This window comes from Uloborus diversus, chromosome 3 (genome assembly GCF_026930045.1).
Source record: "Uloborus diversus isolate 005 chromosome 3, Udiv.v.3.1, whole genome shotgun sequence".
In the NCBI taxonomy this organism is placed as follows: Eukaryota; Metazoa; Arthropoda; class Arachnida; order Araneae; family Uloboridae; genus Uloborus; species Uloborus diversus.
The window spans coordinates 88,473,599-88,500,800 of NC_072733.1; the positions used below are offsets into that span (position 1 = coordinate 88,473,599).

Here is a 27,202-nt window from a genome sequence, read left to right on the forward strand (position 1 = left end):
TGCCTACTTTTTTTGGAAGTACAAATTTACTGCCAAAAATAACAAACTCAAGTTTTAATGGAAGTTTTATTATAAAATATATTGTTCTTTCTTTATGTAGCGTAATTTTGAGAACAAATATTAAATCTGTTCGCTTTGAAAACAGCTCAGGCATCATAACTATTTCACTTTTCCCCACATTCCCTTATTATGAAAGATGGAGAAAATTATAGACACATGAAAAATAGTGCATCATTGTCTATATAACGTATACAATTTTTAATCAAATGATAGTTAATAATAACTAATGTTTTGTTGAATCAAAAATCAATAATTCAAAGAGTAAGTTGTAAACTATGTGATGTAATCATATGTAAAGTTAGAAAGAATAAAAAAACTGAAAAAAAAAAAAAATCATCAACATCTGAGGTGAGGCTATCGTAACATAAACTAAGAACATGATCCTTTAACATTTCATTCATTTTTACGAACATTGTAAATTATTTGTTTTGTAAACTTTCATACTACATGTTATAGTAATGTCATATGCAGAAAATTACATTTTGCAAAAAAAAATTTTTGTTGTTGTTAACAAATGATTTCATCATAGTTTCTTGTTGAAGGTATGCCTAAAAAAATCATTTTGAAGTATATTTTTTCCGCCGGTTAATTGGCAGGTCTTGACCGATATTAATACATAGTCGGCAAATTGGTCGATCAATCGGCGCAACCCTAATGTATGGTCATCCTGGTTTCTCTGATATATCTTCATTCTACAGAATCCCGATTTAGTGTCCAAGTTTAATTTAAAAAATGTTGTGAAATTTTAAGTGAAATCTTTTGAATGTTGAACAAATTTTTGTAATTTCTATCTTGTATATGAAAAATTAATTTTGTGGAAGCAGAAAATTCAATAATATTGTCCTTGGTGATACACTGAGATAGATGGACTTAAAAACTTTCTTTTGTGAATACCACTATTCATTATTTTTTTTACTTACAGTTCAAGTATAAAAGTTCAATTTCACAATTACAGAGTGTGTTACACATTTTTAAAATTTTTTGACATCAGTGCATAAAATGCATTAAACATCATTTTCCCATTCTGAATCTATTGAAAAATTTTAGAAAAAGATAGGACCTTTTGATTAAAATGAGGAGTGCTTTGTATAAACTATTTTAATACTCCATTTTGAACCATATTGAAACATTTTTAAAATGGCTTACTAAAAAGAAATAAAATATTTCACTTTAACTAAAACACGAACTTATTTCACGTTTATTTATCAAGCCAAACAGAATGAAAACTTTTTGACACTGTCAATAACTTGCCTTGTAATAATTTAATCATTTTTATAGAACTCTTTCGGTAATATTTTCTGTAAATTCTTTCTTTGAAGGATTCTGAATTTTTCAATCCGTTTTTTTTTTACAAACTTATTTTGTAATTATGTATATATCTTCTTCAAACATAAAAATGAGAACTCTATTAATGATCCTCCCTTTTCATTATTTATTTAAGGTGTTTAAATAATGATTCGAAAGGGGAAAAAAATTGAGTAAATCGGTTCATTAAACAAACAGTTTGTTATGAAATCAAAATGCATTTTTGTGCGAACCTAAGAGGGATATTATTTTAAATACTGGAGTTGTGTTCTATGTTAATAAACTCTTCGGTATCTTGAGCAAAGCAGATTTCCCTTACCAGATTGTCTTGCCGTCTAGACCCCTGTCAAACGGTGAGGAGGAATGAGAGCTTTTTTCGGACATCGTTTTCTCCCTCAGCAGTCATTCCACCTTACTTATAGTTCAATGTCCATGTGCAAATGAACAACCACGAGGTGATAAGGGGCTAGGGTGGGGTCAAGGGATCTTAAAACTTTTAGGAATATTTTCTCTCTTTAAGCTCAGTGATAGGGATAAATAATCCCTACGACTTTTCTCTGCCTACTTTGTAGGGAAATCACTGAAGTGTGATGATGCCTCACCTGATTTCACCTGTCAATCATTTGGATGGCGAAACGCTGGAGAGGGTGAATTGCCGGAGACACGCTTTTCTTAATGTTGGTCTTGAGTATGAATCACTGTAGCTTCAGATGAGTAGCTTATCATTATTACATTTTTCAGTTCATCAGTTTTTTCCCTTCTAACGAACACTATTATATGTATCAGATTAATTTTGCTTTGATTTCAGTAGGAACATCCTTTTGCAAAGAAAACATGACACGTGTTTTCAAAGATATCAACAAAATTATGTTTACATGCGAACATGAAGTCGTGCATAGAAAAAGACAAAAAGTTTTATCATATTTTAATTCTCCAGCAAATATACATAACTCATTTATTTAATAAAACAGTGCTTCTAAATAAAGACTATCTCAAAGCAGTTCGGAAGGCTCGATCTGAAAAGTAATTGCAATGCAGCCCACTTCTGTTCCGCTGCTTTTGTCAATGAATGTTATATTTCCTTCATAACCACCCTGTTAAGAAAAAATGCATCCAATTAAACAATTTCTTTAAAACTTATAATGCTTATGATTCTCTGACTAGTAAAAATCCAGGAAAGCTTTAAATAATCATCAAACTTGCTTTAATTTTTCAATATTTGTTTTCTTTCTTTCTTTCTTTTTTTTTTTTAAGTCCCCATCCTACTTTGGTGTGGTACTGTTTCATTTCTTTGTCTTAATATGATTTAAGAGCGGGAGTGGATACAAGGGGAGAGTCGTGAGGGTCATGCCTTCCCCCCTAAACCGTCGATGCTTTGAACACCCACATTGTGTTCAAACTACTTATTTATGAATAAAATTTAAACGATTGCAGTAATCTTTTTAATTCATTAAAAAATTTTAAAGTAAAAATTTGATATAAAACCTTTTATTGCCACTGAAATTAATTACTAACATTTTTCCCGGTTGGGTGCATTATTGCCGATTTGGTGATTTTTATTGACACCCAGCAGTTTCAAAAACAAAAAACAAAAAAAAATCCCACCCAAAACCGTAGGTTCCTTCGTAAGGTAGTAGGGAGGCATTCATCAGCACGACTCCCTCCTCCCTTAAATGGTAGTCTTTATCCGTCCCTGTTTAAGAGCCACAGGCCATTTTGTATGAATTTTTGATTTTATTAACTTTGTCACTACTTGACCCTGCTTCAAAAGTAAAAGTAGCTGAAAAAGGCCGGTTTTGAAACAACAGTGGAGGTGCGGAGGTAACTCCGCTAAAATGTGGCTGATACGCATTTTTAATACTCTTTGTGGGTGTATTAAATAAAATATGTCATTAAATTATGAAAATAAATATTTAGTCGAAAGATATTGAGACGCAAAAGTTTACAAATTGAGAAAATAACCTTTATTTGATTTGTAAATTTGAGTCACAATAAAAACATTAAGATACAAATAAAAAAAAAATATTTTTATTTTTTGTAGAATTTAAAACTAAAATCAATGTTGATGGAAATTTTAGAAATCTTGAAAAGAAAGGAGCAATGTCGTTCTATCTGAAAGATGAGATTTTGCAAAGGAAACTGTTTTAGTACACGATGCTTAAAAGTTTAACCCATCTACACTGCTCGACATTGAAAATGCAACACCAAGAAGGAGTGGTCAGAAAGTGATGAAATTTTGAAAAAAAAAAACAGAGACAGCAAGGAATAATAAATGATAATAATTTCAAAATGATAGGCAGAATACAGAGCGAGAACGGCGTCGGCTCAGTAGGATGTAGGACCACCGCAAACAGCGATACACGAAGAAACACGTCTAGGCAGAGTCAATAAAGGTGCGGATGATGTCCAGAGGGATGGCTCTCCATTCATTCCCTTTCAACCATTTGCCACAGTTCGTCTTCTGAACGAAGCAGGGATAGAGTCTGCAAACGGCGTCCAATCACATTTCACACATTTTCGATTGATGACAGGTCAGGAGAGTATGGTGGCCAGGGAAGCATCTGTGTGCCTTGGAGAGCATGTTGACAGATGCGAGCACTGTGTGGTCGGTCGTTATCCTGCTGAAAAATTGCATTAGGTAGTCCTTGAAAGTAAGGGATTGCCACCGGCCGCAGCACATTATCCAAGTATTGTTGGGCCGTCATAGTGCCTTGAATACGAACTAGAAGTGATATGGAATTGTACGCAATTGCGCCCCAAACCATTATGCTGCGTTGTCGTGCGGTGGGACTTTCCACAGTTACTGCCAGATTAGATCTGTCTCCATGTCGACGCCACACACGTATGCGGCGACTATCACTGGATAAACAGAAGCGGGATTCATCTGAGAACACGATATTTCGACATTGTCATCCACGTCGCTCTAGTCCGGCACCATACTAAACGTTACTGTCTATGTTGTGAAGTCAATGGCAGTCTTCTCCGCGGATGCCGTGATTGCAAACCACGTGAGACCAAATGAAGGGAAATGGTTCTGGTTGACATGGGAACATTCATGGTATCTTGCACCTGCTGCAGAATCGAGGAACAAGTGACTTGTGGGTCTGCTACAGCTTGTCGGTGGATGCGTCAATCCAGGCGTTCTGACGTCACTCTGGCTGCCCCTGCACCCCTCAATCTTGCCACATTTCATTGTTCCAACCATCTTCGGCACAGCCGATGCACCGTGCTTGCATCCATGCATCCATGTGGGTATCAGCTGCGATTTGACGTATGGACCAACCTCCCCTTCTCAGTCCGATCACCATACCCCTCGTAAAATCGTCTGTCTGCTGGAAGTGCCTTCGTTGACGGCGGCCTGGCATTCGCGTATTACACGAATCCTCCAAGACAAAAACAAAATTTCTTCGATAATTCTCCAGTCAGAAATAACGACACGAATATTGCCCATTCTGCAAGTTCCTTCCCTTATATCTTACTTCACGTGCGTCGGACAGCTGCGCATTTCACATCATTTAAATAACTCAGTGATGTACGTCTACTCTAAAATTTGCATAAATTTCTGAACACTCCTTCTTGGTGTTGCATTTTCAATGTCGAGCAGTGTATTTCGAAGCATATACGTTTTAGATCTGTAAAGTGAAAGTTGAAAATTATCAACTATTTTACACGTTCTTGTGAAACTGTTGTGCGTAATATTAGCGTTCAAAGGACGGATACAAGGGAGGGGGGTGGGGGCGATCGCTCCACCCTTAAGGTACCTTGCATTGGCATTTTTTTCTGAATTGAAATCCAAAAACGCAAGTATTAGGCCATTTTTAAGGACGATAAGGAAAGGAATTCGGTTCGAATTAAACTCCCGGAAACTTTTCGGAATTGAAGTTTAAAAACGTCAATTTTAGACTACCTTCGATAATATTAAGGGGATGAGTTTCGAAGCATTCCTACTGAATTTTTACGAAATTGAAGTTCTAAAACGCAATTTTAGAATACCTCTTTCAACGGAAAAAAAAAATAAGTTCCGGGGACTTCTGGGCTAAATCTCTACATTTTAGTTGCTTTAGATAAAAATGCTGTGGCAGCCTCCCCCCCCCTCCAGCATGTATGAATCAGTAATAGGAGGTTAGTTGAAAAAACAACCGCCCCCTGCATGAAACATTTCTGGACCCGCCCTTGCGTTCACGGGAGGGATAGACTAGAACAAAAAGATAGAGAAAGAAATGTGCTATTTGGGGACGTCAATCACGTGCTCTGCTCAGTGGCGGTGGGCAACCGGGCATTTGCCCGGTGTACCGGTCATGTTTCGGGCCGTTCAGTTGCCCTGTCTACAAACAGTAAAATGTAAATACCGCTAAGTAAATTCTCTAGCTTCAATCCCTCTTTACGCATGGGCTCAAGCCCGCGGATGGAGGGTGCAAGGCGGTCGCTAAGGGGGCCGTGTGGGTGCTACACCAGTCCAGTTTTTCAGAAAAGGGACCGCCAATTTAATTTTAGTAATGCAATAAAAAACTGAAAAACAAGGGCAGTATTTAAAAGTTAAAATACTTTTGTCCATTTTTCAATTTTATCGATGAATTGCAATTCACGTTTACTTTACTTATGAATAGAATTCACAATTGTTATGAATTGTAGTTCATAATAATTGCAATAAAAGTGACAAAAAGGATTTTTTTAATAAAACTTTAACAGAAAATGCAATCTTAAAACACAATTTGGAACATCCAAAATTCTCTATTATGAAGATTATTTAAGTAAAGACCTCCTAAATGTGCGTTTCCAACATTTTTTTTTTTTTTTTGCGAAAAATAAAATATTCAGTTTATCTCACTCAATATCCCTCGAAGGGTTCAAACCAACGGTTGAAGACCCTTCATGTTAAAAATGATTATATAAAAAATATATGATTCTCACGGGCCGCCGACACACCTTTTGTTCCATTTACCTTTCCTATTTTTTTTGTAATGAAAAATATCATCCTGAAAATCATAGTTATTTATAAAGAAAAATACACAGGCCCCAGAAATATGGTTTAAATAGGTGAAAAATTAAAGTATATCGAGAGAGATAGAAAGTATATTAAAATTAATAGTCACACCAGTAGTTCTAAGTGCTTGAATGTAAAAATCATGCATGAATCAAAAATTTAAACAAAACTTTATCAAGAGGTGAAAAGGGAATGATATTTAAAATAAAATAGAGTGGGAAAAAAAAGACCAAAGATCATTAAGGTTATTTAAAGTCACCAAAGCACCAGATCAGTTCAAGAAAAGTTTTTTTTTTTTTTTTTTTTATCTGGGGCCGCAGATGGCTTGCAATTCAAGCAAATAAGAATACTAGGCTGTAAATTGAAGATTTTATTATGGAAAATCTAAATGTAAATGGTTTTTAAGGAGAACACTGTTGGAGGGTGTTTCATATTTTTTATGAATAAAATAAATAAAGGAAGACTGGGATGTAGCCAAAAGGGGGGAAGAGAGGGATCCAAAAGAGGTTTATATCTTCCTTTTTAGTCACCAGAGCTTGCCTAAAGTGCGTTTTTGAAACTTAGTTTTTTAAGGAATTCCTGGGAAAAACTCCCGAACCTCATTCCTTAGTTTAACGTCATTAAAGATCGCCTACAACAGCGTATTTGGGATTTCAGCTTCGAAAAACTTCGAGGAGAGTATTTCCGCCGCAATTGACCTAGAAACATCCCCACCGCATCAATAAAGAGCGTCAGAAATCAGTGTCGAAAAAATTTCGAGGGCCCTTTAAGCATCTCCTTCCCATAATATCATCGAAGATCGTTTAAAATTACCTTTTTTGAGCTTCAGTCTCAAACAAAAAAAAAAAAGAAAAAAAAAGGAAAACCCTCAAATCCCCACTTTTCCCATAACATCATGACAGAAAATTTCTTTGACCTATTCCCAAAAATTTAATTAAAATCTCAAATTTAAATCTAAAACACCACACACCAAGCAATTTTTGTAACTGGCCATAGTCCTTTCCCTATCGATCTTCTTCGTTTCTCACTTTCAGATTCTGTATCATGTAAAAGTCCATGTCATGGTGTCATGGACTCACAGGTACACCAGACCTTTATATCTTCCATTGTCCACTAACCTCATCTTTCCGTGTTGAATATTACCCCTCTAATTTCTCTTTCCGTAGTTTCGATTGTTTACCGCCCTCGATCCTCTCTTCTTAGTAACACTATAAAAGATCGTTCATAACTCCGTTTTCAAATCTACAGCATCGAAAAATTTCAAAGAAAGTCGCCCCCCCCCCCTTCCCTTTCGTCATCATCAGTAAAGCATGTCAGAAATCTGGTTTTTAATGCTTAAATTTCGAAAAAATTCCAAGGAGAGCCTCGTCATAACTCTTCCTCCTAAAATCATCGAAGATCGGTAAAAGTTTCGTTTTTGGAACTTAACTTCTGAATAACTGTCGATGTCCTAGTTTTTATCAAAAAAAGCTTATAATTACCTTTTTAAGATTTCAATTTCAAAAAAATTCTTGGTGGATGTTGCTCGAATCTCTCCTTTCGCTATCATCACCCAAAATCTTTTAAAACTGCGTTTTCAGAGCTAACATTTTGAAATTTTCCCAGACCCCATTTTCCTAACATATTTGAAGATAATATATAAATGCAAGTTCGGAGTTTCATTTCCAAAAAATTGCCAGAAGAGGACCCTTGAACCTCCGCTCTCCCTAATATCACCAGAGATCATCTAAAATTGCGTTTTTAGGACTACAATTTGCAAAAATTTCCGGGGGAGAGACCCCAGGACCCCCATACACTCAATGTTAAACTTACAATTAGGTTTCTAATGCTACTATTTAATAACTCCCATATGCAAGAAAATCAATCTACTCCCTATCTCTCTCTGTATTGATACATGTGTTTGAAAAAATTAAGGGGTCGCACACACCCCTCGCCTCCCTATTCTAACTGAAATAATGTTAGACGATATCATTACGGAAATAATCAATGCAGCACCAGGCAATTAAAAATACTTAAATAGGTTATTACAATTACCTTTTTTTTTAAACAAACAAAGGTTTAGCTTATCTTGTATCAATTGTTCACCATTAAAACACAGAAAAGAATCTCATAGGTTAAATTTTATTTAAAAGAAAGTATTTAACTTTTTTGAATAACTTCCTCATATTTAAGTGATATCGTTTCCCCATCATTTTTGTAAAAATTACTATCTATAGAAGCTATGGCGCCGTAACATCCCTTTATGCGAGGGCCGATTTCTTGAACCAATCCGCCACCGGCTCTGCTTGGACAAGAACATATTGGTGCCAAACAAACGGCATAGGCGAATGAATAGTATTGGTTTACCTTTTTTTTATTCCAGAAAAAAATCCCCTAAAATGCATAGAGGCAAACCTTCAGGCAACTATTTATTTTACTTTCGGTTTATCTTTTCCGTGACCGCAGTATAGTGTGCAGTCGTCACATATATTTTCAATGTTTAGCAAGTAGTTCGCGGAAATTTACGGTGATAGTGTATCTACGAAGAACGTAAAAAAATGGTTTGAGTTTCCCAATTTCATTTTTTCACCCCCTTTCAAAAAATTAATTTCAGATTAATGATGAGAAAGTATTTACTTGTAATATTTTCGCAAAAATTTCTCCAAAGTCTGGAATAGCAACAGGGGCATCTGTCAAGCTATATACGGCTTTCTTCAATGGGCATCCACATTGAGCGTGAGGAGGAAACATGGGGCAAAATTCCGTTTGATGATTTTTAATCATTTCACATACATCATATTCACTGAAACAAAGACACATTTTAATTAATCAAAAAGGGAGAAAAAAGGTTTTGAATGGCTAAATGAAAAATAAATTAATGGATTACATGCATAATTATCTCTTTTTTTTTTGGATAAATTTTGAACTGAGCTTTTTATAGAAAAAGTACGCATAAGCCAAAAATGTTCACGACACGTAAACCCACATTGAGCTAACTGAAATCCTATTCTTCCAAAACAGCAAGAACCTGGAAGGGGCTTTAGCAACATTTGATGAAATTCACAACTTTTGGTAACCGTTCTGATGTTCTACTTAACCAGGGCCGCGCTGAGCCTGATCGGCGCCGTCGTGCAAATGTCTTTTGAGCGCCTTCATGCAGTGGTGTTCGGGGGAAATATGGTTTGCACCTGGAGTGAGGTTTTGTAGACAAATATAATATGGGAAAAAATACCTTAGGCATTTAATTTATTTTTAAAAAACAACGTGTAAACATTTTGTGCTTTGTTAAAATGTACAATTAAATACATTTATTGAAACATAAGTTTTTATTATTTTTTAAATAGCATTGAAAGCAATGTATTTTACATGGTGATGACATCTTATACTAAATACAATCGGATCCCGCTACAACGCGATCCGACTTATGCGAAACGGCTATAACGCGAGTTTTTCATGAATTTTTTTTTTTTTTTTTTTTTTTTTTTGATGACGTAAATTGCTCGCCTGCTATATGACTTTTTTTTTTTTGGAAAGGAGTCGCGGAGCATTGGAATGGGTTTCATTGAAACTAAATATTGGTTTCGTGAATGGATTTACTTTCTTTTAGCATCACAGTAAGCTGAAGTTCACACACTGTAGGGGAAACCCGGCTAAAGTGGATACCCTGGGCAAAGCGAATTTTGCCTATAACTCCCAAATAATTAGTTGGCCGGCAGCCGCGTTGTCATAGCCACGGTCGCCTATTGCCGCTCCGTGTGCGGCAAACACGTCGGGTCAGGTTTACCTAATACAACGCCAGTGAGCGAACGAAGTATGTTTTGGAGAAAAAAATATTAGTTTACAGAGATTAGTGTTTCCTTTATAACTTCAATACTATTTGTGACATGTTCTTTGTTATGAGTAGGATTTAATGTACGATTATGTAGCTTTCAATTATCCGTAGATGACAAGTTTAGATTCTCTGGTTTTTTAGTGATTTTTAGTAACCTCAAAAATGTATACCTGAAGGGCAAAGCGGATTGGACAAAGTGAATACTATATTCACTTTGCCCGGTCATGACACGTCACTTCATTCGAAACTGAAAGTCCTTCAATATTAAGATCTCAAGACAATACTACCATTGAAGACCGTCCTTATACTCCCATGGGATCTGAAACAACAGAATAATTCCAAGGCAATGATGTTCCCGCCGCTTCACTTAAACCTGAAAGTTCTACGAACTACTACAGTCCTTCCGTTTTACTACCTATTCCTCATCCTGTAAAACCAATAACAACACGTAAATAAAAACTACAGAGATCTACACTCCAGGCAAGTACTCCAGTAAAGGACAATCAAAGACAAAAATTTGAAAAATCAAAAAAGACTTTCATGAAGTAACTAGATGATGTTTCGACTAAACCTTCTCAGAAGACTATTAAAAAGACCAAGTACCAAAAAGACTAATCAGAAATCTCTACTACAAAACATAGGACTGCATAAGAGAATGATAAGAAGAAGGAAGAAAAGAAATTTGATGATGTAATGTGCATTTTCTGTGATAAAATGTTCATTGAAGCAGCTGATCAGCCAATAGAAAACAGGATACAATGTCTTATTTGTACTGAGTGGTGTCATAGTGTTCAGCATTCAAAAATGGTAATGATTTTGTTTGTGATAACTGCAGTGATTAGTATTGTAGCAGAAAAATGTTTTTTTTTTTTTAATATGCTCCTAAATTTTGGATGTTGACTTTTTAAAAGAAAATTCTTTGCTTGTTACAATAATTACTGCAATAATTAGTATTGTAGAAAAATGCTTTTTAATATAAGCCTTTAATTTTCGATGCTTATTTTATTCTTAAGTTCAGTTTCTTTGTTTGTAATACAACAACAATTAGCACTGCAAAAAAAAAAAAAATTTAAATGTGTTATTTTTATTTTCTACGTTTATTTTATTTTTAAGTTTAATTTCTTTGTTTGCAATAACTACAATAATTAGCATTGTAGCAAAAAAATGTTTTTTGGATATGTTCCTTTAATTTTCGATGGTTATTTAATTTTCAATGTTTAGTTTCATGACAAATAATGTTGTTGTTCGCTTTGCCCTAGTAACAAATCCACTTTACCCGGGGTGTTGGGCAAAGTGGATATTCATGCCATTGTTGAAAACTGGCCTTATATCTAATAGTGTAATTAATATTAAGGACAATTGTTATTGCATTACGCAAGTACATTAAATGAAGACTGATTATAAACATTTGTTTCATTTTCTAAAGTTATAACTAAACGACAATAATCAAGAAAAGCTTAAGGTATTCACTTTACCCGGGTTTCCCCTACTATTCTATAATGTTTCGCTTTGAATAAGTGTACTCGGACACATAACCGCTCCGATTCTTTACTTTTTTTTTTCATTCTACATATGAACGTTGATAAGACAGAATGGCTCCCAAGCGTTATTAAGGCAACGTTATTAAGTCCTTTATACAAGGTAGTGTCTCCAAAACATTGTGCAAGCAATGAACAGTTTTGAAAATTTAAAACCTAAAAGAGTACTGGAAGTAGTATGTAATAACACAATTGCCTCTGCATTGAAAAACATAGACACATCATTAGAAGCCATGAAAACACAGACAACCAATGCAAGTTGAAAGAAACTTTGACCGAATATCGTGCATGATTGTGAAGGCTTTGCTCCTGAAGACATTCACTGTGAAGCAGTTCAAAAAGCAGTGGCATTGGTTTTAGAGAAGAAAAAACTAAGGCAACCGAAGATAACATCCTTTCTGATAAAAGTGAGTGATCCACCGAAAAAACACGAGATGATACTAAAAATCCCGAAGATGAACCATCACTCCCTTCTTCCTCTTCTTCTGGCGAGTTTCTTGATTTGCATGCACTGTCAGAAGACTGATAACAGTCTGATCGCTCTGCATAACTATCATCTTCTTCATTTTTAAAATTGTAATTAAGTTTACTATATCTACTGTTTAGTGCCATTATAATACTGTAATGTGCATAACGCAAGTACTGTACTGTTTTATTTCATGTCTCTCTCTCCTATTGATCATTGATTTTGTGCTTCATAACCGTAATGTATGTTAAATAATTTTTTTTCTTCTGAAATACAGTAAACAGCCAGGCTTTTATAAAAGATACGGTACTATATAGTTAAGAAATGGTTTTAAACAATTCGGAGGGTGTTTACAAAGGTTTAAAATAATTGGGTATGCTTATAAAAATTTTTTGAACATACGTTCTCCCACAACGCGAAATTTCGACTTACGCTAGGGGTCTTGGAATAACGCATCCCTCGCGTAAGTCGGGATCCGATTGTAAACTGATTGACACTGTCGGCTAAGAGTTAGGAAACAGTGACGCAACCGAAAATTAGTTTTAGGTTGGGGGGAGGACATTTAACTTTTTTTTTCCATATGAACTTAGCTTCAATTCTTCATCAGCTGAAACACGCAATTTTATACGATCTTTGGAGCTGTAAGGGGGAGAAAAAGTTCCGGAAAGCTCTGCAATATTTTCCGACATTGATGTCTGAAAAATGCGATTTTAGACCATTAGTGTTGCCGTTAGGGAAAGTAATAGGTCTAAGCGAGTTTCTGATCGATTAAGCGTCAACCCTCCCAACGTTTCGAAATTCAAGTCCTCAAAACAAAGATTTTAAATGTTCATAATGGTATTAGGAAGAAAGGATCAGAGGTTCGCCCTCTTATTTTTTTTTTGAAATTGTAATTTTAAAAGCTCAATTTTCGTCGTTCTTTGGTGATATAACAGAGTTTGGGACACCCCTCCACGAACATTTTTTGAAATTAAAGACTTAAAATTGCAACTGTTGAACATTTTCTATTAACGTTAGGGTCTCGGCAATTTTTCGAAAAAGAAGCTCCAAAAACGCAATCTAAGACTATCTTCAACGTTGTTAGAGCACGAGGTATTTGGTGGCTCCCCTCAAATTGAGGATGATATGTAATGATTTTTTTGGGGGGGAGTGGGCTTCCAGGTCTTGGTTTTTTGAAAATATTTTCATCTCAATACGGAATAAAAAGGGTAAAACAAAAGGGGAAATAAAAAAAAAGGAAAATGTGGTTGGAGCTTAATTAGCTGACAAATAACCTGCAACATGGAAATTTTTTATTAAAAAACAATATTTTAAAAGGAACTAAGATATCTCCCTGACATTTTATAAGCTGAAATGTGAAGATCTTAATACTAAAAATGAATTGTTTCTAAATTTTCTTATTTAAGTGATTTAGAATATCATAGAACTTTTCACGAGGAAAATATAAGAAGTTAAAATCTTCATTAATTGACTAATACTATTCACGAAATTTTTTCATACGTATTTAAATCACTTTCGAATATCCCCTAGGGGCGCACCCCTACCCTTTATTGACACTACGGACTTATTATACACCTTAAACTGTTAAAGTAAAAAATATGAACTTTAATTACATACCAAATGTAACTCAAGATGGTGGTGGCATTTTTTATTTAAAAAATAAACCTAGTTCGAAGAATACATTTAAGACATAACGAAATGAAAAAATTTCTTCTGGTTCTCCGTATGTCCGAAAATCGGAACGTGGTTAATATTTAATTTTGGAATACAGTATACATTTTTACTTCATATCTCAAAGTTATTTCGAGTTCAGTAAATGAGGAATAGCAAATTTGTTGCGCCGCGCCGCTTCGTATGCTCACCCAGAGACACAACCGAAAAAGCGTTCACGGCTGCACATTAGGAAGAAAAATGCTAATTTACGCATTAGTTAGCGTCAAATGTTTTCAGTGTAAAAGCTTGCGCTTTGGAATAGCATGTTTTGACACAACAAGGAAATAATTTTTTCTTTAAGATAGGCAGCGAGACAAATTTCTTGTTTCAATGAGCAGTATAATTTCACCCACCATTTGAAAAAATGAAAAGTTCAATTTTATTTTTTCAGTCGGAGATTTTTTCCCCCTATTTGGAAAATTTTTCATCGGTAGAGCTCAGTGCCTTTTTAACTCTGGCGCCGTCGTGTTTTGCACGACCTTGCACATAAGGACGGCGCGGTCCTATACTTAACCCAGGTTTCAAACGTAAGTATAGTTAGGCTCTTGTAAAAAGACATCCAATTGGTTGAGGCTTAGACTATCCTATTTGTTGAAATAGGAAAGAGAAGTTGCCGAAAAAATAGTTGGCGTTGAGTCAATCTAAGAATTTCTCCTTTTGAACCCAAACAAAAACAAACTCGTCCAAGGCCAAAAATCTTTTTTATTCCAGAGCCTGACCGTGGGGCTGTTCTCAAATGAAGTCACACTTTTCTTCAACATTTTTGATCCACTTCCCCCTTTATTCACAAACGTTTCACCCCCCCCCCTTAGTCCCGTGCCCCGCTACTTTTCATAAATATATTGCCTAAAACTGCATGATTTCCCTCACTCTTGAAACAAGTGAGTTCCACCGAGCCGTTGCCCCAAAGGTCCCGTGACGGGACCGACACGAATAAGGGGAAAAAATCTTATTGGCCTGGGCCAAACCAGTTAAACGCCATCTTAACTTGCGCTAAGCGATACGAAATTTCTTTCGCCCAGTATAGCTCTATGTAGATGTCTTGTGTTTTTAATTTGCATATCGGCCAAATTTTGCAAAAGTTATCACATATTCCACTTGATTTTTTAAATTCCGTAATCGTTCATTGTGCTTTGTGTTTTTTAATATTTTAACATGGATTTAGTTTCTTACTACCTTTTTTTTCCTTCGCTTTAGTTAAAAAAATACTTTTACTTAAAGACAAAATGATTAGAGCACGATAAATTGATTTAAATTCAATGTAAGTGGATTGAATTCGTTTAAATGTTTTATATGTTCTTAGACCCTCCTTTTTTTATTTTTAACGTATGCAGGATAAGCTAATTAACTAATTTTATGCTTTAATGAAACCGTAAATGGGTTTGTCCACGGTGACTGACATTACAATTTGACTCTATTTTTTACTTATAAATTCAGCAGTCTTGAAATCAAATTTTGTTTCTTCTGAAATTGATCTAAAATATCATGATGTGGTACATCACTGCCCCCACACTTGTTTTCAGACTCGGGGGATTTTTTTTTTTTTTTTTTTTTTGTATGAAATTAAGGTGAATAAAAACACGTGACTGATGTTACGCAGAAGAGACATTGAGAAAAGTGACTTATATATAATTTGAAATTCTCTTCAAACTAATAACGTAAAATCTAAACAGATTTTTTCCCCCTTAAAATAGAGATTTTAGACTTGATGAAAGCACTTTGTTTTATTGAAATAACTCAAAAACTATAAGTATACAAATAATTTAACACCCGTGACTGATGATACAAAGATTTTGTGACTGATGTTACATTTACAATAAATTGCGGTAATTATAAATTATTTCTCCTTGAAAATAAAATTAGCATATAAAATTGTCAAATTCTATTTAAAATACTGGAAAGTTCATCTATAAAGTTTTAAAAGTTATATTTTTGATGTATTTCATAAAATAAAAAGTCCTCTTGCCTTTACTACACCTAGTGCGCTAAATATATCATTCCTCTCTCATGTGAATAATACATTTAATCCACATTGACAGGCTATTTCTAATGTTTCACTGCTTGAATCTTGACAGTTACTAAATACTCCTAGTTTTCAATTTCATTATGTCTAACTTCTCATGATACAATCGTTTGTCATATTCTTCAAGAACCCGTTCTCCAGTTGGAGTCAACAATTTTGGAACATGTTCTGCTGGCTGGAAATGATTCTCTCCTTTACTGTAAAAAAAGGGGTTGTTGATAAACACCTGCTACAGCTTCTGAATTAAAAAAAAAAGAAGTATTACTCAAATGTAACTCTTTGTAACATGATTGCAATTCGGATGGTGATAGTTCTGAAATTTGCATGAAGCTGTGACATTTAGAAATATTTCTGTATTGATCATGTAGCACTTTTATTCAAATGTAATACATGAAGAACTAGGAGTTATCTCTTTGTCAAATTTTATGCCAGGAAAATTTTTACAGCAGCAGTTTTCTTTTGTGAAGATATTATAAAGGGCGCTTTGAATGACTAACAGATTTTACCAAGGTTTCATTACTTTAAAGAGGGGCATTGCAGCTGCTAATTTAAACCTGTGACTTCAATATTTTAAATTTGTTCTATACTTGTTCTATTTCTTCACCTAATTTATCGTTTTAATTTTATTTCAAACTAACTTTGGTAATTATGCTAAGTTTTTAAAATAAAATTTATTTATTTATTTTTTATCATCCGCTCTTTTCAGCTTCTACTTTGTTTTACTTTTAGTAATTTTCCTGTTTTCCTTTATTTCTTAATTTATATAACCTCCATTTTTGCCTTTCTGCAGCAGTCAATACTATTTGTGCAATTTGTTTGAGGTTTATTAACGAAAAGAGAAATGTGACTGATGTTACATACTTTAAATAAGTTTTAAATAATTAAATGCAACTATTTTTAAATATTTAAGGGATTAATATTAAAAATATCATCATAAATGAAGAGAATATGACTTTTTATAGACTTGGGTTTGTTTTTGTTTAAGCAATGCAAACTTTTATACAATTTTGTGATTGATGTTACATTAGAGAGAGTATGAAGCCTAGTTTAAAACAATTGCTACAAGACAATTATAACAGTTTAAAGTTTCATTGTTGGTCTAATTTCTTCCTAGATAAACTACATTTCAATAAAAAATAAGGTTCTAGACATAGCAATTAATTTCCCAAGTGAAAAAAAAAGATTAACTTTAAGAATCGTTAATGCAACGACACATGGGCACTGAATAGTGTTGTCACAACTTGCCTATAAAACTAACAAAAAATATGTTTAAAACTTTTTTCACTTAGTTTTATGAAAATATAGTATTTTTTACCTCATATGAAAGAAAAAAATTACAGATACAATGAAGTTTTTTTTTTTTTACTGTGATTTCCCTAGTTTCATGGACATGCTCAAATGATGTATTCGTACTTACGATATGACTTGGTTAATATCGCAACGTTTATATCAGAATACGTCTTCATATGAAGTAAATGAAAATATTTTAAAATGTATGCATGAAATATAATTTTGCTAAATTACTATTTTCAAAATTGCAAGCAACTCAATTTCGTTCTAAGTATCTTACAATTTGAAAGGTGTTTTAAAAAGGGCAGTTAAACAAAAGCTTCCAGAATTGAATCCAAAATGAATGAAGAATGAAAGCTGCAATCGTCCTATGATGGAACTTGTTTTAAAATGAGTTTCTGCTTTTTTAAATATACTTTTGAACACTCACACAAAAATGAACAATTATCCAAACGTAGATATTAACTTTTCAAGAAAAATAAACTAATCCAGTTACATTAATGAGAGATGAAAAATCATTTATGCGCCTAAGAAAGTCTCATTAAATTCATTGCGGGGGGGGGGGGGGTGAGAGAATAAGGGCCAACCATACCTTCCCGTGGAGTCTCTCGGGAACATGTTCTTTTTTTTTTTTTAGTAGACAAACATGACTCTGGCAAATATTAACATAATTAAAAAAAAAAACGCAATTCGAAATGTCAAAGAGGACTAAAAAAATGCAGGTTTTCTATTCAAAATAACACGTTAAACGTTTTATTTAATTCTTGGAACATAAAGTTTACAAGAACAACAATTACTAATTATTTAACTGATGAAATTATTCATAGAACAACGAAACTTTATAAAAACGCCGCGCAACAAAAGGTTCAGTTCCACCGCTTAACGAATCTCCCGTTTTGCGAGGACCAGGCCCACAATATTTTTTCCTCTTCTCTCTAAGATTCGCGGCGGTCCCGCTCGTGATCGGTCGTTAGCAGTTACCATGGGTAAAACGTTCTTTGAGACTTTCCCTCCCCTTCAGAACTATGCCTAAAAGTGGTGCTGTCCTGTTTCCAGGCCAAAGATGACCTCGATGAAAGAGAGCATGAATAACAACGCAACATGCGAAAATGTTACTCTGTGATTTACTTATTTAACGTTGAGTTCTTGTAAATATGCTATCACAAGACGTAAATTTAATTTATTGTTTCGAGTTCTAAGCAAGTGCAGTAGCTTTTTCATTTGAAATTTCAAGTAGAGCACAAAATATTTGAAGATATTTTGCGTGTGTGTATTTTGAGGTACTTTATTTTACAAAGCAATCCATTTAAATAATAATATGAAGTAGGTATCTGAGTAAACTCTAAATGTAGTCATTGTTTCAGCTAAAAGTATGGATTTATTCATAATGCGTTCATCACTATACATGTATATATTCCTTTTTTTAAATTGCTAATATTGGTACTACACTGTTAAAACTACAGGATGCATTCGGCACCTTTCAGGGGAGAAACGCTTGTTCACCAGCGGCACCCAATACGGAGCCGAAATCGCACCTCTAAATAGGGTGAAAAACAGGCACCTTTTAAAAACTAGACAGCCGGAGTGAAAAAAAGGAACCTTCGGAGAGAGAAATGGCACCCTTACTATAGATCCTCCTCCCCCCTCCCCCGTATTGTGTGCGTTTTTGAATACAGTTGTGTTTTTTTTTTTCTTTTTTTAAGTTTTGTTTTGATTTATGTTATTCTACGTTTTGGACATTTTCACATTGAACTCTGTATTGGGAATGATTAAAACATGTAATTACAGCATTTGATCATATTTCAGAGCTTTCAACATAGTTAAGAAGTGCTCATAGCTTTAATTCATCTGATCGTGCTCTAACTCAGTGTTTCTCAACCTCTTTTGACCCACGGGAGCGGTAAAAGCAAATGAAAAACTTTGCGGACCGGTGAAATCTTTATCGTTTTCTTAAAAATTCATAAAATAAATAATATGAATAATAACTCTGGGGCCGTTAAAAAACGTGTGAAAAAATTCAGGGTTCTGATGTTTTTTTTAACAAAAAGTAATGTTAAAAATTAATAAAACAATAAATATCTACCCCTCCACTTGGTATCAAAGATCTGTCACAAATACGTTATAATTTAAAAACGAGTAATTATTTAAAACATGTGAGAAATTATACATTTACTAAAACATGACGTATTCCGAAAATGAAACATAACTGTACTTATGGATTATTTACATGATGAGCCAAAAATATTCAGGGATATTACAATTACGGAAGAACAAAATCGTTTCATAAACGTAAATCAAGAGTAACAAAGTAAAATGTACATAAAGTTTTTCAACCAGTTAAATAAAAAACCAAAAGGAATTTCTAACGCTATCGAGCATCAACCGCTAACAGGAAATGATTCTAACTCTTGAATGAGAAAGCAAAAAAAAAAAAAAAAGAGCTAGACTGAGAGATGTTTTTTTTTCTCGCTAGCTTTCTGTTATAATTACGAAGCACAAGAAACATTTTTATTAATGTTCTTTTGGTGATTAATAAAAGCTGCTTATCGAGTATTCAAGAAAGTAATGACAGATATTTTTAGTAGCGTTTTGAATGATGGAAATTTCACGATAGTAACGGTAAACGGGAACTAGAAGACTATCGGTTACTGAAAATCAATAAATGCACTTTTAAACACTTAACTATGTTTGAAAGCCCTAAAAGCTACAAAGTGATCAAAAGCTGTACTTACTTGTAATTTCGGATAATTAATCCTAGAAAAGTTGTGTTTTAATCCAATGGTGTACTTCATTCAATGTGAAAGACACACAAACGCAATCATTATTTGTCCGCCATATTGAGGTGGTTGAATGTATGTCTAAGGCAAAAAGCGCATGCGCAATGAGTCTTTCTGCGATTGCATGCTGTTTTGGCTCTTTTGCTCCATTTTCTGGCCTGCATTGCTCCTTCAGGCACTATGCTTTCACCTTAGAGGGAATATTTTCACTCGTCTGGAACCCCTGGTTATAACAGTGTATGTACTCCGTTTATCTTTTTGTTGAACTTTCCCAGAATCACAAATCATTTGAGCATTGTAATTTGAATTCGGTATCATGTGTCGATGAAATTGTGTCAAAAACGCTGTCAGAAACGGTAAAAATTCAACATTTTTCATCTCTTGATTACGCAACGTTTATGCCTCTGCCTTCAGTTTCTGCCGATTATTCGGCTAATATGGAGACTCAGTCTTAGTGGGCGGGGACAGGTTGTTTTCCTGCGTGGGCACTGCGCTGGCAGAAAAACAACTTTTACAGAATTCATTTAATAGTCGAGGGAAATATAGGTGCAAGCAAGGGTCTTTTAGACCAAACCATGACAGTCGTATTCTCTTAATATGTTTTATGTATCAAAATCACTAGGCTTCCAACGTCCATATTTCAACAGGATAACTCACGGCCACATACGGTGAGATTTTCTTGAGTCTCTGTGCCAAGTGGAACCCATTTCCTGTGCGGCTTAGTCATCAGGTGGAATTAAAATTGTACAGGGTGTTCCGTTTTAACCTGCAAGACCTCTATTTCCGCAACCGTTAGTCCTAGTTGCATACTTTTAATTGCAAAAATGTTGAAAATCAGACGTAGAGTTCAGATATTTAAAGTTTGAAGTGAAAATAAAAATGAGTCAAAAAACACAATATTTAACTTTTTTTACGGACCCCAGGTTCCCTTACTTTTATTTATGGAAATAATCTCCATTGAAAAATAATTTTAACACAAAAAGTTTGAAATTAGTACGACCAATATTCGCCGAGATATGAAACGTAGAGTTTTGTGATTTACACCAATTTACACTCGCCGTCAATAACACCTTTTCAGGGGAAATATAGCGGTTAACATGTGTTTAAAATTATACACATGAGTGTATAGAGTGTGGTTTTTCAAATTGTTCGAAATTTTGCAGTGTGTTTTTGCGTATCACGGTACAACATTTGCATTTATTTTTGAATAGCAATCTATACTAATAATATAAAGCTAAAGGGTTTGTTTGTTTGAACGTTCTAATCTCAGGAATTACTGGTTCGAATTGAAAAATTCTTTTTGTGTTGAATAGTCCATTCATTGAGGAAGGCTATAGGCTATATTTCATCACGCTATGACTAATAGAAGTGGAGCAGCAATAAGAAATGTTATGAGAGCGGCGAGTCAGCCATGAGGCAAATCTCGAGGGAACTTTTCAGAGAAAATCTTAAACGATGATAAAAATGATTTGTAAAAAAATTATATATATATATATATATATATATATATATATATATATATATATATATATATATATATATATATATATATATATATATATATATATATATATATATATATATATATATATATATATATATATATATTATTCTTACTACTTTTCTTGATTACTTTTCTTATCAATTAACTAAAGATACAAAGCTAAAGAGTTTGTTTGAACGCGCTAATCTCATTAACTACTGGTTCGAATTGGATTTTTTTTTGTGTGTTTCCATTCATTGGAGAAGGCTTATAGGCTATATAACATCGCACTACGACTAATAGGAGCGCAGTAGAAATAAAAAAATTATGAAAACGGGAAAATTTATGTCTATACTTATATTATAAAGCTGAAGAGACTGTTTGAACGCGCTAATCTCAGGAACTACTGGTTCGAATTGAAAAGTTCTTTTTGTGTTGAATATTCCATTTATTGAGGAAGGCTATAGGCTATTTTTAAAAATCAGATCGACCGAAATATTTGTAATTGCAAATTAAATGTTTAATTAATTGTTTAATTCTATGAAATCCTAATAGATGACTGGGTAAGTTAACTAACTCTTCGAGAAGGCGCTGGCCGACAGTGTCGATAGCTGCGAAGAACCATGCCCATGCTACACTGTTGTGATCAGTGAACAGATTTTTGAATACTTTTTTTTGCGATGTTCAGGTACATACAGGTAATTTGAGTTTGAAGGATTTTTCTATTGGATTTTGTTTTCCTTATTTCTTCAACGTTTGTTTTTGTTCTTATAGTTGAAGATAGTTACTTGTCTCAGTAAATAATTGGATTTGTATAATTCAGTTGTGATTGTTCTTTATAACGTTTTTATTGTAGCAATGTTTATTTGGCGAAACACTTTAAATTACAGTTAAAAAACCCGCTTCACTCGCTAAAGGGTAGTAGGGTTATACGGTAGCGTGATGGTTGCTTGGCGCGTTAAGCAATGAATTATGTAGTTGAAGGATTATTTTAAGTTTTAAAGCTACTGTTAATTTTTTTTTTTTTTTTTTTTTTGGCGAATAGTTTTAAATTCCAAAGAGACTTTAATAGGTCTTCTGAAAAGGTGTGTACTCATTTTTACTGAAGAAAAATGATCATATCACGTCAGAAGGGGAGGGGGCGTGGATTTTTTTTGTTCAACGGACTTCCTTTAACTTCTTAGCACGGGCATCGCCGTGCGGCTACTGCTAGTCATAATAGACCAGAAGAGTTTGTTTGAACGCCATTCCCCCTTCTTTGCTTTCTAACTTAACGTTTTAGACAAATAAAATTAGTTTGTTATTTTCGGAAAAGAATTGCAGTTCAATGAAACATAAAGTGCCAACATCTTACTCAAGTAAACATTTCAAAATTGAATGAACAGAATTAGAAATTCGGAATTGATTGGGAAAAAATGCTGAAATACGAAGTTGACGGGTGAGAGAGAGATGTGAACTTGAAAACACTTGCCTAGAAACCAGTTGATCTGCGCAGTGGGGTCGTTTTGGGAAGAAAATGTAAATAATTGCGTATTGTTTCTTTGCCTTCTCACGTACACACCTTATTGCTAAACTTAGACCCTACTCGTTGGGTCTTTGTGTAGACGAGTGTGGGTGTAGATGTGTGAGTGTGTGTGTAGATATGTGAGAGTGTGTGTGTAGAAATGTGAGTGTGTGTGTAGATATGTGAGTGTGTGTGTATAGGGCATAGACGCCACCGCGCAAGAGTAGTCCCGCTTGTGGAGGCCGTAATTTTAAACCCCCTCCACCCTTCTTTTAAAGGTAAAATATGCTTAAGCTAAGCTTTGAATGAATTCAAACGATTTGTAACTATGGCGACGAAAATTTTCCTTCTTTATAAATATTAAAACAACAGGCGAGACTTATTCTCATCTTCATGGCAACCTGAAAAAATCAGAACAATGTTAACCTCAGGCAAGTGAGTTTAATAAGTATGTGTTGTGATCGCGCAAAAAAGAAATCGGACTATCAACACATAACAAGGAATAATCATTTAATATTGAAGATATATGTACGTAAAAATTGCATTGCAGGGTTTGTAACCTTATACGACTACATAGCACCAGATAATATTTTATTATGTAAAGAATATAAGTACTTATATAACACAAAAGTCTTGACCACTGTAAAGAAAGAAGTAAATAAAATAAAATAAATAAATTTTAAAAAATGATGAATTTACGAATTGACTAGAGGGGAAAAAAAACAATTTAAAATGTTTTTGCATTTTTCTAAACCTTATAATATTCTACTTATATTCATATTATGGAGAGGATACAAGAGCAGTTCAAGTGTGCTTCATCATATACTTTGGAACAAAACTGCAAAAAAAAAAAAAAAAAAAAAAAAAAAAAAAAAAAAAAAAAAAGCTGATCACTCAGCTTTGCTGAACTACTTTTTCCTCAGTGCGATTTTCAAACAATTGTATGACCTACACAGTTGTTTAGAAACAATCAGCCCTCTCATAATGCCCTCCTTGTGTCACAAAGGGGTCACTCACTATTAGTTTCATTTTGAGAACAACTACAAGTGTGATTATGCGGATTATTTCTACATACCCTACGTTTCCAACTGATTCGATTCAAACATTAGGGGGATGTTTAAAAAATATTTTAAGTTTTATAACAACTTTTGGTTGCTGCTACTGCTATAGAAATAATTTACACGAGGCATTTGATACTCCATTCACTTTATTTAAGTCAATAAAAGCAGGGGGGTCCACCTGAAGGGGGTAGGGGGTTATGGTGCAGACTGCGACATTGAAATCTTGAGGGGGGTGTTTACAGGGGCATTTTTTTCTTTTGGGGAGCTCGCTCTTGGGTGCTCTTTGGGGTATTTACGTGGTGCGCCCTTGGTCTTGGGGGGAGGATGTTCACCTCTGATAGAAGTATGAGTTAAAAGACCATCCCAGACTATTCGCCAAAGAATTGCTTCTTTATGATATGAAGGGTACTTGGTTACATAAGATTCTAACCAGCAAACCACACGACCAAGGAAATTCGAAAAAAATCTAAACTGGTGGCATTTGGAAGAGCACCGTAAAATATGTTTGTGGCACAAAACTTACGTGCCCTCGTGGCCCCGTTATCGAAATATGAGGTCAAAAAGTCTGCCGAAATTTTAAGCAAAGTCGCCAAATTTAGCGAGTTTCATTCGGAAATGGAAAGTGCGGCGCGAATTCAACATCTGCATCTGACAAGACATCTCATTGCCATTTTTGGTCATTTTTGGACAAAGTGTGCGTGAAAGATGCTTAAGTAAATTCTTTACTCAGGGGTAACTATCGGGGGGTGAGGCATAGACTACTCCATTAAAATTTTTAGGGGGTTGTTTTTAGGGGTATTCTTCTCTCGTCTGAGGGGGGCTTTTGTTTTTGTGAGGCCTTCCAGGTATTGGGGGAGGAGGGCGGGGGTAGTACTATCGCTCTTGGAGGAAATAGGCACCCCTGCTTTACTTGTGCGTGTTAAAGTTTAGAAACACTATCAAGCTTATCAAAGTGGAAAGTTTTACCAGCGAAACGACAACTTTAAAACAAGGTTAAACTTAAGTTTTATCTTATTATTGGTGATGAAAGCAGGCCCACCACTTAAGGGGGTCAGGAGATGGCAGTTGATCCTCCTGAAATTTAAAGAAAAAGTATTTGCATGTACTTGCAAAAATGTAGTGCGATAGAGGAGGGGGACGCGGGGTAACGCCGTCACCAGAAATATATATTTTTTAAATTTGTTTATTGTAAAAACAATACAAATATAATGAAATTGATTTTAAACCACCTTTTTTTTTTCTCTCTCTCTTTCTTTTGGCGAATCCCCTAAACCCTGAGGCAAGTTTCACCAAACATTTTTTCCAACTACACTGTTAAAACCCTTCAAGCGGCTGTGACGTAAAATTCCTTCATCCAGCGATGTATTGAAGAGCGGCCGTGTCGAAAAATTTGGCCTTGAATATTCTGCTTCGAGAACGGTTGCAGCGTAAAATTCTATGGAAGAATATTCATGGCGAAATATTTCGACACGGCCGCTCTTCGATACATCGCTGGATGAAGGAATTTTACGTCACAGCCGCTTGAAGGGTTAAAACTACAGGATGTATTCGGCACCTTTCAGGGGAGAAACGCTTGTTCACCAGCGGCACCCAATACGGAGCCGAAATCGCACCTCTAAATAGGGTGAAAAACAGGCACCTTTTAAAAAATAGACAGCCGGAGTGAAAAAAAAGAACATTCAGAGAGAGAAATGGCACCCTTACTATAGATCCTCCTCCCCCCTCCCCCGTATTGTGTGCGTTTTTGAATACAGTTGTGTATTTTTTTTTTTTTTTAGTTTTGTTTTGATTTATGATATTCTACGTTTTGGACATTTTTCACATTGAACTCGGTACTGGAAATGATTAAAACATGTAATTACAGCATTTGATCATATTTCAGAGTTTTCAACATAGTTAAGAAGTGCTCATTGCTCTAACTCAGTGTTTCTCAACCTCTTTTGACCCACGGGCGCGGTAAAAGCAAATGAAAAACTTTGCGAACCAGTGAAATCTTTATTGTTTTCTTAAAAATTCATAAAATAAATAATATTAATAATAACTCTGGGGCCGTTAAAAACATGTGAAAAATTCAAAGATCTGATGAGTTTTTTTTTTTTTACAAAAAGTAATGTTAAGAATTAATATAACAATAAATATCTACCCCTTTACTTGGTATCAAAGATCTGTCACAAATCGTTATAATTTAAAGACGAATAATTATTTAAATAATGTGAGAAATTATACATTTACTGAAACATGACGTATTCCGAAAATGAAGCATAGCTGTACTTATGAATTATTTACATGAAGAGCCAAAAATATTCAGGGATATTACAGTTACGGAAAAACAAAATCGTTTCATAAACGTTAATCAAGAGTAACAAAATAAAATGCACATGAAGTTTTTCGACAGTTAAAAAACCAAAAGAAATTTCTAACGCTATCGAGACATTAACCGCTAACAGGAAATGATTCTAACACTTGAATGAAAAAGCAAAATAAAAAGATTTTGGAAAAAAAAATAGAACCGTCTTCAAAATTGCTCTAAAAAGGAAAAAATAATTTTATTCTTTAAACACCATCGATAATACTTTTAAACATAATTTTTGAAGTTGGTGCAAAAACGATTGATAAAATCATTCACAGCCATAACTCAACTACAAGTATAAATTTAACCAGGTCCAGTTTCTTCACTACCACATGCATTACGCATTGATGACAGCATATTTGAGTAACGATATAAATGTTTCGTTCCTAACTTTGGATGATTTTTTGATAAAAATATGAACGAAGCATGGTTACAATGGATTTTAATTTTTGTTTTTGCGCCAACTTCAAAAATTATGTTTAAAAGTATTATCGATGGTGTTTAAAGAATAAAATTATTTTTCACTTTTTAGAGCAATTTTGAAGACGGTTCTATTTTTTTTTTTTTCCAAAATTTTTTATTTCATTCTTTTTAGTGTAAATGTAGATATCTCAGTAAAAGTAAGATGTTACCTAGTAAGAAGTTCGGCTCTATATCACTGTATTGCTTTAAAAAAGCCTTTATTCAAAATTACCATTACTATTAATGTTACTGTTATATGGCATCAAACTTTTATAACAATGAGTTTCATATTGTCGCGTAGATGAAGATAGCGAAGACAATGTGAAAGCCAAATGAAGCGAATACTCGTTAGTCTCAACTCGAAATCTTTATGCA

At 34.3% G+C, this 27,202-nt stretch overlaps 1 protein-coding gene across 2 annotated transcripts in view; it reads right to left on the reverse strand.

Moving 5' to 3' along the window:
• Positions 1–2,302: 2,302 nt before the first annotated feature.
• Positions 2,303–27,202, reverse strand: part of LOC129219335 (ganglioside GM2 activator-like) — a 42,043-nt gene continuing 17,143 nt past the window's right edge. For both annotated transcript variants that reach the window (XM_054853695.1, XM_054853696.1), the window contains exons 3-4: positions 8,966–9,131; positions 2,303–2,459 (exon numbers count right to left, since the gene is read on the reverse strand). In XM_054853695.1, the coding sequence (XP_054709670.1) occupies positions 2,358–2,459; positions 8,966–9,131 (268 nt within the window). In that variant the 3' untranslated portion in view covers positions 2,303–2,357. The remainder of the gene's footprint in view (positions 2,460–8,965; positions 9,132–27,202) is intronic.